Source organism: Tachysurus vachellii, chromosome 11 (assembly GCF_030014155.1).
Source record: "Tachysurus vachellii isolate PV-2020 chromosome 11, HZAU_Pvac_v1, whole genome shotgun sequence".
In the NCBI taxonomy this organism is placed as follows: Eukaryota; Metazoa; Chordata; class Actinopteri; order Siluriformes; family Bagridae; genus Tachysurus; species Tachysurus vachellii.
The window spans coordinates 25,230,122-25,242,621 of NC_083470.1; the positions used below are offsets into that span (position 1 = coordinate 25,230,122).

A 12,500-nucleotide genomic window follows, 5' to 3' on the forward strand; every position below is an offset into this window, starting at 1 on the left:
CTTTAGACGATGTTAAAGTAGAATCACATTAGAACTGTAAATGAGATTAAAACTGTAGACTATATTACTATTGGAACCTATTACAGATTAGATTAGAACTACAGTCTATATTCATGTGGAATAGAACTCTAGACTATATTACTATAGAAATGCCATTCGAGCTACAGATTGGATTAGAACCAGACTGTGTTACTGTAGAGATGCATTAGAACTGTAGATTAGATTAGAACCAGACTAAATTGCTATAGAACTGCATTAGAGCTATAGAGCTACAGATTGGATTAGAACCAGACTGTATTACTGTAGAGATGCATTAGAACTGTAGATTGGATTAGAACCAGACTAAATTGCTATAGAACTGCATTAGAGCTATAGAGCTACAGATTGGATTAGAACCAGACTGTATTACTGTAGAGATGCATTAGAACTGTAGATTGGATTAGAACCAGACTAAATTGCTATAGAACTGCACTAGAGCTACAGATTGGATTAGAACCAGACTGTATTACTGTAGAGATGCATTAGAACTGTAGATTAGATTAGAACCAGACTAAATTGCTATAGAACTGCATCAAAGCTACAGATTAGATTAGAACCAGACTGTATTACTATAGAGATGTTGGCTAAAAAGGTGGCTGTAAGCTGCTTGTCAGTTACGTTAGCCTCGCTGTCTGCCGGTATACAGCTCGAGCAGGTGTAAGGGGTTATAAGGCTCTTAAATCGTCCTTAGATCATTCGTATCGCATTATTAGCATCATATTTATCATGTGTTTCATTCTGCAGAAAAGACACACACTCCTGACTAATCCCAGAACATGCTGTGGTACATTTGTGTAAATTTGGATGCTTAGTCACTGCGACGAAGGTCTGTGTGTGTGTCTGTGTGTGTCTGTGTGTGTGTCTGTGTGTGTGTGTCTGTGTGCATGCATGCATGTGTGTGCGTGCATGCGTCTGTGTGTGTCTCTGTGTGTGCATGCGTCTGTGTGTGCATGTGCATGCGTCTGTGTGTGTGTCTGTGTGTGTGTGTGTGTGCATGCGTCTGTGTGTGTGTGTGTGTGTGTGTGTGTGTGTGTTAAAAGCTCTCCACACTGACAGATTTATAGCGATGGACCCCGTGGCGCTTTCTCTGCTCGCTGAAATGAAAATAAAGCGTGAAGTTAGAGATCAGCCGAACAGAGCCGCTCGCTTTAAATCATCAGGCGCAAGACGGTAAAAGGGAGACGCCGAGGTCCAGAGTTCAGGCCGCCATCGTGCTTATCTTAACATCCAACAGTGACTCAGGGCTTTTTATGATGATGATGATTCCAAAGGTCGGAGGATGAGTTTCGGCTGATTCACAACGAAGCTTGTTGTGTGTCTGAGTTGAGTCATAGTTTTTAGTTGATTATGTTGGTGGTGTTTTTGTACTTCCCTGTTCTTCCCTTGACAGTACACACACACACACACACGCACACACACACACACAGCTGACGGGGAAATGATGACAGACATTCACATGACTGAACAGAACGCTGTAGTTAATTCCACTCTGTTATTTTGTCACTTGAGTGTTTTATTTATACTGACTGCTTTTAGCACTTTCAGCTCTCATGTTCAGTTCTGTCTCTCTCTCTCTCTCTCTCTCTCTCTCTCTCTCTCTCTCTCTCTCTCTCTCTCTCTCTCTCTCTCTCTCTCTCTCTCTCTCTCTCTCTGAGTGTGTGTAGGTGTGTGACACTCTGTTCTTCTTCTTCGAACCGTTGCTCACCACTAGTTTCTGGTGGCTCTGTGGAAACTTGCATGGTTTGCAGTTTTTTGTTGACTTCGTTGACTGGCCTGGATGAAATAAAAACCTCAGTGTAAATGGAATCCTGGATATTTTACAGTAATAATGACACAGAGGAACCTTTTAGCTTGTGTGTGTTTTATTTATACTCTGTGAACACTGTTTGGTCATTTATTACCGGTGGTAATGATGGAACATCTGTGGAAGCAGATGTCTTCTGTATTTTGTCCTGAGCTCTGCGTTTAGTGACCGATTTCTCTTAAACCTTGTGTTTCTGCTGCACTCTGCTGGTCACTGTGTAGCAGTGCAGGGAGACACAATGCTCTCTCTCTCTCTCTCTCTCTCTCTCTCTATCTCGCTCTCCCTTTCTCTCTCTCTCTCTCTCTCTCTCTCTCTCTCTCTCTCTCTCTCTCTCTCTCTCTCTCTCTCTCTTTATCTCTCTCTCTATCTCGCTCTCCCTTTCTCTTTCTCTCTCTCTCTCTCTCTTTCTCTCTCTTTATCTCTCGCTCTCTCTCTCTCTATCGCTCTCTCTCTATCGCTCTCTCTCTTTCTCTCTTTCTCTCTCTCTCTTTATCTCCCTTTCTCTCTCTCTTTCTCTCTCTCTCTCTCTCTCTCTTTCTCTCTTTCTCTCTCTCTTGCTCTCTCTATCTCTCTCTCTCTCTCTCTCTCTTGCTCTCTATCTCGCTCTCTCTCACTCTATCTCTCTCTATCTCGCTCTCTCTCTCGCTCTCTATTCCCTCTTTCTCTCATTCTGCGTGTCTTTCTCGCTCTCTCCCCCTTTATATTAACATATATTCTTTTTCTTTCTTTCTTTCTTTCTTTCTTTCTTTCTTTCTTTCTTTCTTTCTTTCTTTCTTTCTTCCTTTATCTATTGAATGAAATGAAACTGTGTGTGTGAGAGAGAGAGAGAGAGAGAGAGAGGGAGAGTGTGTGTGAGTGAAAGGTGTGTTTTGTAATTGTGTGCATGCCATCAGTGTGTGTTTGATCATCTGTACACGGAACATGATGTTGATGAGCTCAGTGACATGCGCAGATAACCTAGCTCTGACCCTGCTCTGAACACACACACACACACACACACACACACACACACACTGACAGGAAACGCTGCGTACTTCTGTCATCTTTGACCCTGAGGTCAAAGCGCCTGATTACGCCATTCATCCTTGCCACAGTGAGCCGGGGCCACGGGGGGTGGGGGGGAGGGGGGGCAGATATACAAGGTCAAGGGTGACATACGTCCCCTTCACACGGGCTAATTCCTCCTTCATGTCGTTTGATCATGTTTTACAGGCTACACACCAAGGTCACCTCGATTTACACCACTGTTTATCCTCACACACACACACACACACACACACACACACACGTCTTGTAACCTTCATTAGTCCTCCGCGTGCTCACGCTGCTCTCTCAGGGTTAACATCCTAATAAGATTAATTACTCCAACCATGCTAATTAGCTTGAAAGTCTTTTCACACGAGACCGAGAGGAATTAAGCGGCGCCGCGGCCACGTTTAACCTCCGCGACAGGAATTCCGCTTCATCAGGGAGTTTAGTCAAGGTCACACGGAAGAAGCGCACGGCTCCCGTCGTTCAAACCGCCTCCGTTACGCCCGGCTCCTGATTTCACCACAAAGGGCTCAGTGATCTGTTGGGATCGTGCAGGATTTCATATCTCAACACAAAGCTCCAGCTCACGTGACCAGCTGAACACAAACAGCCCCAAATCTTCGGGTGTTTATACGTGAATCCTCACGCGAGGACACGTCCCACCAAACACACCTAACACACAGTGTCGCTGTGATTGACAGGGAACAGAGGAACATCATCATCTCTCCCACAGCAGCATGTCCTCACGTTTATACAGAAGTCTTTACAAACCGTACTTAACGTCATCTCTACACACGTCGCTACGTTCAGCAGACTGGTGGAGGAGAGGGTTCGTCTTCTCGAGGTCTCAAGACACAACCTTCTGCACGCAGACTGAACACGTGAGCAGGTGGAAAGATGAGAGGCAAATACAACGCGGTGTTCTGTCACGACACCCTGACGGACTAGAAGAAGAAAAGGTGGAAGCATTTTTTCAGGGTTCAGTAGAAATTACTACTCATTTAGATGATTATGTTCCAGAATAATATCCAACAGCTGAACGTTAACAGCTCGGGATTCTCAGGATCTCACACGACTTTTATTATTGTGTTCAGTGGGTAAAACTCTTTATCCTGTAGATTAAATACTCATAAGCCTTCTCTGTCAAATAACACACACACACACACCATCTAGTGGCGATTTTGTGAGGTGTCTGCAATATCAGTACAGTGAGGTACTGACATCAGCACGTCTCTCTCTCACACACACACACACACACACCATCTAGTGGCGATTTTGTGAGGTATCTGCAATATCAGTACAGTGAGGTACTGACATCAGCACATGTCTCACACACACGCACACACACACGCTAACAGTGTAATGTTACTCAGGAGAGACTCTGAACCCTGAGACAAGATACAAAAGATCTCTTTGGACTCTCGAATGTGTCGGAAAGTAAAAGAGTTTTTCAAGAATCTGAAAGTCACCTCCACGTCTTTTTCTGTCTTCGTCTGTTTCCTTCTGTCTTCGTCACTCCGAGCCGGCGCTCGTCTTTCAGTTTTAACTTTATTTATCGTTCACCTTTCCGTTGAAGTATCTTATATAAAGCTCTCTCTACATATTCTGTGTGGAAAATCAGCAGAGTAAGAGTGGAGTTCATATGAAGCAGGAGTGAGATGTGGGGATTAGATCACAACCTAATAAAGTGTATTAGGGCCTTTTTACACCCGGTCACTTTTTCTCTGATCCAATAGCTATCAGATTTGTTAAAACTGTTCCGTTTACATCAGGCCACATAAACGCGTCTCGGCGAATCGGATATCGATCCGATCTTTCTACTCCCGCCAAAAAATGCAAATATATTTTACTTCATTTCCGTTTCTGGCGCGACGCACGACTCATGAGTCACCTGCGAGTGACGTACTTCCGTTTGGGAGGAGTATAGCGCTGACGTCTGTGGCTTGAACAACCACATTCATTTACACCTGTCCAGTTTCATCTGAAACGCGTCCCAGACCACCTCCTGAAGGGATTTGAACCGTCGGATTTATATCCGTCTCCAAAACGTTTGAGGGCATTTAGACCTGGTCTTTTTACCATCGGGTAGATATCTGATCACAGAAAACTCATGAAGTGACCAGGTGTAAAAAGCCCCTTAGATATTAATATTTTTATTCGTGTTTACTGACAGGCTTGTCCTAGAAAATACCGACTTTTTGGACAAAAGGTAGCTGAGATTCAGGTTTATTTATTTATTTATTTATTTAGTATTATTAAATAAATATAAAGCATGTGCAGAGAGACATTTTTGTACAATGATTTTGTCCAAAATTTTTTTGGGTGAATATCATCAAGCTGTAACGTGTGACTTTTTTTTTTTTTTTTTTGCGCAGTGTTGATCTTTTTGTGTTTGTCTTTCATGATTTTATTTTGTTTTTTTGTTTTGTTTTGCTCGCACGAGCTCTTAGCGGTAATTAAGAAGCTCGTCTTGGGTGTCCGGAGTAGCTGCAGGGCCGAGCTCAGGCACGGGTGGACAGCTGCAGCAGAAACTTGAACCTCTGCTGCCTTCATTCATACTCGACGCCACTCTTACTACACACACACACACACACACACACACACACACACACAACTCCCTCTCTCCCCCCTCATCCCCTCCCTTCTTCTTCTCCACCTCTACATGACAAAGTCCAGCTCAGCTCCTGTCATCCTCCTCCTCCTCCTCCTCCCCTTTCTGACTCTCCTGTTGCATTTGAATGTGAAAAGCTTCTTATGTGTAGCTAGCGGTGAGGAGGAGGAGGAGGAGGGAAGTGGTGTGTGTGTGTGTGTGTGTGCTGGTGGGGGTTCATTAACAAGATGGTGCCTTTGCAGCTAACACACAAAAGTCGTGCGATTATATTTACAAAAATGTAGGCAGTCAAGCAGTTGGTCATTTTAGAGAGAGAGAGAGAGAGAGAGAGAGAGAGAGAGAGAGAGAGAGAGAGAGAAGGGAGGAGGCCTGTATTGTTTAGCAGCAGGGAAGGAGGGGGAGAAAAAAACAAGGCTATCAGTTCCACTCAGATAACCCCCCACAACGTCATTGGCCCTCTGGCCATGCCATGACCCCTGGGGCCTGAACTCAGTGGTCATGTGACCAGACTGAGAGTGACCAGCAGGCTTGACCAGGAGGAGGGAGGATCAGAGCCAGAAGGAGCTGAGAGGAGAGAACAGGACAGGACAGGACAGGAGAGTAGAAGACAGCAGGCGAGAGAAAGACTAGAAGAAGAAGGACAGACAGAGAGAGAGAGAGAGAGAGAGAGAGAGGAGCGTCATGAGGCCTAAGCCTTTCCCGATGAGGATACACTTATGACTGAATGGCAGGAGAGACATCAGATGGATTCATGGGAAGGTGAGTGAACCAGAGAGAAGTGTACAAACGTGTGTCAGAGGTAAAGCTCTGAGGTTTAAATGAATGGTGAATGTAGCGAGTGGATGTAATACAGACTGTCTTGAGTTGTGTGTGTGTGTGTGTGTGTGTGTGTGTGTGTGTGTGTGTGTGTTGATTAAAGGTGCAATAGGGAGATTTCTGTTTTCTGTTAATAAATGACGCAATAACAATTGATCTGTTACAGTTATGATGATAAGCTAGTACAGGCCTAGAGTGTGTGTGTGTGTGTGTGTGTGAACGAGCGAGTTATGGTCAGGGGTATTACATAACAGAGGAAATGGAAACAGCTGGCTCTGCGGTTATGATGTAGAGAGCTGAAAATACATCCTGGTCCTGGCTGCACTTTAAGGCTAATAACGTGAACGTTGTTGTGTTGTTGACTGATGTTATGTTTCTTTATGCAGCTTGCATGATGTTAGGTGTTTGTGTGTGTGTGTGTGTGTGTGTGTGTGTGGTTGCTGTGTGGTATGCAGTCTGCATCCCATCTGGAAAAGGTTTTCAGAGTAGCTTTGTTCAGGCAGTGAGGAATGAGGAGCGGGGGTCAGCAGGACCTGGTGCTCATCTGGTTAAAAAAAAAAATCCTCACACACACACACACACACACACACACACACACACACACACACACACACACACACACACACACACACACACAGACCTGCCCCCCTCCTACTGTAGCCCAAACTTCACCCCTCATTCCTCCCAGGTTTTATCACTTTGACTTGAGTTCCTCTTCAGCTGATCATAAAACCTGCATCGTAACATTTGCTCAGAACAACAAAAAAAAATCTCAGCAAAATCTCATCAAAAAGTCGATGATAAAAAATGTTTTGTTTTTTTGTTTTTTTTTTTACCCTACAACAAAATATTTACATATTACACATATTACATATTATTTTAAATAAACAATTGTATTTATTTTTCCCTCCATCGTTAACCTCCTCCAATCGCTCTGACGTGACGTGATATTAGCTTTGGGGAAAGTGCGAATGTTAGTTTTATGCTAATCCTCCTACACCTCGACGTTTCTCGCCGGCTTCCTCGGCCGGGATCTGATGCGATGATCTCGTCACGTCGCGATACGAGGCGTGAAGTGTGCTCCCTCCATTGTTTTCTTTCCATCCATTTGGTGGGATTGTGATGCGCTCGCACGCTCCGTGACGTTTCAGCGGCTTGAAGGAACCTTTAAGGGTAGCATTAATTAATTAATTGATTTATTTATTTTTGTGGATCTTTTTGGAATAAAGCTCGCTCGGTTTGGCTGCGAAAGAGGGTTGAATACGAATGGTGGCTGAAAACAGCTGTGTGTGTGTGTGTGTGTGTGTGTGTGTGTGTGTGTGTGTGTGTGTGTGTGTGTGTGGTTCTAAAGCCTTTACTGTACAAAGCCCCACCTCCGCTGCTAATCCTATTGAGCGAGCTGCCCCTGCCCTACTCCTGTGTTATTGTTACCAACAGGAGGGAGGGGATGAAGATCTCTCAGGGTCTTCCCCCCCCCCCCGCCCCCTCTCTGCTTCCACTTTTGCCTTTCTCCATTTCTCTGTCTAATCAGTCACTCTTCCAGGCAGGAAGTCACCTCTCGGAGGCATCCGTGGGTGGACTGGGTGGTGAGGGGGTGACGTGTAGGCTGATATCTACGTGTGTGTGTGTGTGTGTGCGTGTGTGCGCGTGCCGGTGTGTGTGCATACTTATGGGGGAAGGGACTCAAACCTGTGTGTGTGTGTGTGTGTGGATCAATAGCTGTAGAGGAGGTCTGGAAAACATGGTTGAAGTGAGATAGCAAACCCATTCACTCTGATGATTGTTTATACCGCAACACCACACACACACACACACACACACACACACACACACACACACACACACACACACACACCTTTACCTCAGTGTCTCAGTTCAAAATGCAATCAGAGTGCCATACACACACACACACCTTTACCTCAGTGTCTCAGTTCAAAATGCAATCAGAGTGCCAAACACACACACACACACACACACACACACACAAACACACACACACCTTTACCTCAGTGTCTCAGTTCAAAATGCAATCAGAGTGCCATACACACACACACACACACACACCTTCGATAAAAGACCCTTTTCTGACATCATCAGAATCCTCCGATCACATCACCTCCGATCATCAGCTTGTTGGTCTGACAGCAAGACGCTCACACACACACACACACACACACACATCCTTGCACCAGGACACAAACACAGGAATACAGAGGTTTAAATATTGGCACCCTTGGCACAGACTTTTCGATTTCTCCAACACACACGCAGGATTTAATGCTGCATTGATTCATAATAAAACGCTTCTCAGACCACTTTACCGTAAATATCTTTGTTCTGCGTCTTTGAACTCGAAGTGCGGTGACTGTGTATTAGTCACACACACACACACACTGTGTATTAAAGTCACACACACACTGTGTATTAAAGTCTCACACTCACACACTGTGTATTAAAGTCTCACACACACACACACTGTGTATTAAAGTCACACACACACACACACTGTGTATTAAAGTCACACACACACTGTATTAAAGTCACACACACACACACTGTGTATTAAAGTCTCACACTCACACACTGTGTATTAAAGTCTCACACACACACACTGTGTATTAAAGTCTCTCACACACACACTGTGTATTAAAGTCTCACACACACACACACACACACACTGTGTATTAGTCACACACACTGTGTATTAAAGTCACACACACACAGTGTATTAAGTCACACACACACTGTGTATTAAGTCACACACACACTGTGTATTAAGTCACACACACACACACACTGTGTATTAAGCCACACACACACACACTGTGTATTAAGTCACACACACACACTGTGTATTAAGTCACACACACACTGTGTATTATTAAGACACACACACACACTGTGTATTATTAAGTCACACACACACACTGTGTATTAAAGTCACACACACACTGTGTATTAAAGTCACACACACACTGTGTATTAAGTCACACACACACACACACACACTGTGTATTAGTCACACACACACTGTGTATTAAAGTCACACACTCACTGTGTATTAGTCACACACACACTGTGTATTAAAGTCACACACACACACTGTGTATTAGTCACACACACACACTGTGTATTAGTCACACACACACTGTGTATTTCACACCAAGCTTCCAAAACCTTGGAATTGTGCTTGTTTGCAGAAAACGTCCAGACTTTGGCCTTCATTCAAATCTCCCATTTACACACACACTCTCTCTCTCTTTTACTCTCTCTCTCTCTCTCTCTCTCTCTCTCTCTCTCTCTCTCTCTCTCTTACTCTCTCTCTCTCTCTTTTACTCTCTCTCTCTCTCTCTCTCTCTCTCTCTCTTTTACTCTCTCTCTTTTACACTCTCTCTCGCTTTCTCTCTCACTCTATTTGCTCTCTCTCTCGCTTTCTCTCTCACTCTATTTGCTCTCTCTCTTTTACTCTCTTTCTCTCATACTTTCTCTTTCTCTCTGTCGCTCTCTTTTTACTCTCTCTTTTACTCTCTCTCTCTCTCTCTCTCTCTCTCTCTCTCTCTCTCTCTTTTTACTCTCTCTCTTTTATTCTCTCACACCTCAGTTATGCACAAAGTCAGAAATTCCAAGGTCTCAGATCAAAGTGTGTGTCTCTGTGCAGCTCGTGTCAGAGATAAGAAGCAGAGGTTCAGCAGGACGTTCTGGAGGATTAAAGCTGAGGTTATCTCGCTGATGGTGGATCAATAGAGTGGAGAGCGATCTTGTGATGTTTGCACATATCTCCCACATTGATCGTGACTATAATAGCTACAGAAAGTCCACAGGGCAGAAAAATAACACACACTAGGAAGTTCTTGTGAGTCCTCCTCCTCCTCCTAAGCGGAGGCGCTTTGTTTTATTATTATTTATTTATAAATTATATTTATTTATTTTTCTTAATTAGCACAATAATGTTTCTAAGATGAAGCAGACGTAAGAGCATCATGCAAACGGACCCGAATCGATGCATCAGTCCAAGTCTAGGCTTAAATCTGAGCAAAAAAAATCCTGAACAAAATGCTTGTAAAATGTTTCTGCTAGTTTTGTTGTTGTTGTTGTTGTTGTTGTTGTTACTCAGATGACTTTATTATTAGAAAACCTTAAACACGAGCCGGAAGTTTTCCGTAGCTCAGACCGTGTTTGAAGATTTAAGACGTGTAACTCCAATGTAGTGAATAAACAAACACACACACACACACTCTCTCACACACACACACACACACACACACACACACACACACACACACACACACACACACACAGAAGAAAGGTGTTTTTGAAACATGTTCATTTCTGACGGCTGAAACGAAATTGTTCCTTTAAAAAAAAATCCTGGTTTTATTCCAGAGGTATTTGGGGCAAGTCATGGCCTAATGGTTAGAGAGTCTGACTCGTAACCCTAAGGTTGTGGGTTCGAGTCTCGGGTCGGCCACGACTGAGGTGCCTTTTGAGCAAGGCACCGAACCCCCCCAACTGCTCCCCGGGCGCCGCAGCATAAACGGCTGCCCACTGCTCCGGGTGTGTGTTCACGGTGTGTGTGTGTTCACGGTGTGTGTGTGTGTTCACTGCTGTGTGTGTGCACTTTGGATGGGTTTAAATGCAGAGAACAAATTCTGAGTATGGGTCACCGTACTTAGCCGTACGTCACGTCACAAAAGCCTTCTCTGTGACGAGCACACGGCAAGCGAGGGAATCCGAGAATCCGGTGGGGGGCAAATACTTTTTCACAGCACTGTATGGAAGCACGGCGGTAGCTGAAACCCAAAAGCAGATGACTTCATTAACAAATGCTAATGAGAGAAGCTGAGATGGCTTCGGTGCTCAGAGGGGGAGGAAGTGGAGCGCTTTCTTATGCAATCCATCCATTCATTCATTCATTCATTCATTCACACTGGATTTGGTTCAGTCTTTAAAAAAAAAAAAACAACATTAAAGTATAAAGCTTTAAAGGTCATTACGCTCCATTATTTGTGTTCCTGAAAGTGTGTCCACGTTTTTTCTTTTCTCATGGCTTGGAGAACGAGTGGAAAAGAACAGAATGAAACTCTAAAGCAGTTTTATTCTAATTCAAGAAAGATTTCTTGTCCCCTCCTTCTCTCTCTCTCTCTCTATCTTTCTATCTCTCTGAACCCATCCTCCATTTTCTAGCCGCGCTCCTACATCTTCCCATCCTCCGAAACGAATGTACATTAGCATATCCCCCACACCACACACACACACACACACACACACCAGGAACAACAATGGTATCTTCCACCTCCTTGTGACTAGATTAGTATTAGTATAATTGTTTTTTGAATAATCCTATGATTAAAGGAAAAAAACAGAACACGTTTTTGCACACCGAATAAAATCAGATAAATATTTCGGAATAGAAATAAAAACTTTTTCTTGTTGCCAGCGTCAGAGTTACACCTATTGTACCTTTAATCCTTATTGTTTTACCCAGAACCTCCACTTTAAAACGATTTAGGACGTTTCAAAACATTTCACTTTTTTAAAAAGGCTATGGAGAACGTTATGTGGAAGACACTGATGATGCGGTCCACCTGGCTGGTGTGTACAGTGTATGCAGTGTGTGTGTGTGTGTTTATCTCAAACACGAACAGCTGTTGTGCAGCAGTGGTGTGTAAAAAATGCTGATCTGGCAACACAGTCTCCTTCTGAAGTTTGGAATGAAACCAGGCCTGACCTCCAGCTAACAATGCACAATTTAATAGAGCCATTAGGGGGTCTAAGCAATCTGTGTGTGTGTGTGTGTGTGTGTGTGTGTGTGTGTGTGTGTGTGTGGGAGGGAGGGAGGGTTGAGATACAGCCCAAGGCAAAGGGTTCAAGATGAGGCTGAATGCTGCCTTTTGGATTCCTCCTCCCTTTCTGGTTCAGAGCCTGCTGTGTGTGTCCGTGTGTGTGTGTGTATGTCCGTGTGTGTGTATGTCCGTGTGTGTGTGTGTGTCCGTGTGTGTGTGTGTGTGTCCGTGTGTGTGTGTGTGTGTGTGTGTGTGTCCGTGTGGGTGTGTGTGTCCGTGGGTGTGTGTCTGTGGGTGTGTGTGTCCGTGTGGCAGCTTTAACTTTTCAGCAAGGACTTAACTTCCAACTGAGGTTGAAAGCCATCTTTACTCACTATTAACTTTTTTGTACATTGTGTCAAACTGGAAATTTCTG

At 44.1% G+C, this 12,500-nt stretch overlaps 1 protein-coding gene across 3 annotated transcripts in view; it reads left to right on the plus strand.

Moving 5' to 3' along the window:
* Positions 1–12,500, plus strand: part of nr6a1a (nuclear receptor subfamily 6, group A, member 1a) — a 74,705-nt gene that overhangs the window by 48,567 nt on the left and 13,638 nt on the right. For 2 of the 3 annotated variants that reach the window (XM_060881538.1, XM_060881539.1), the window contains exon 1: positions 6,065–6,245. The exons of the other annotated variant lie outside the window; for it this stretch is intronic. In XM_060881538.1, the coding sequence (XP_060737521.1) occupies positions 6,203–6,245 (43 nt within the window). In that variant the 5' untranslated portion in view covers positions 6,065–6,202. Of the gene's footprint in view, positions 1–6,064; positions 6,246–12,500 lie in introns of those variants that run through there. 3 annotated transcript variants of the gene reach the window in all.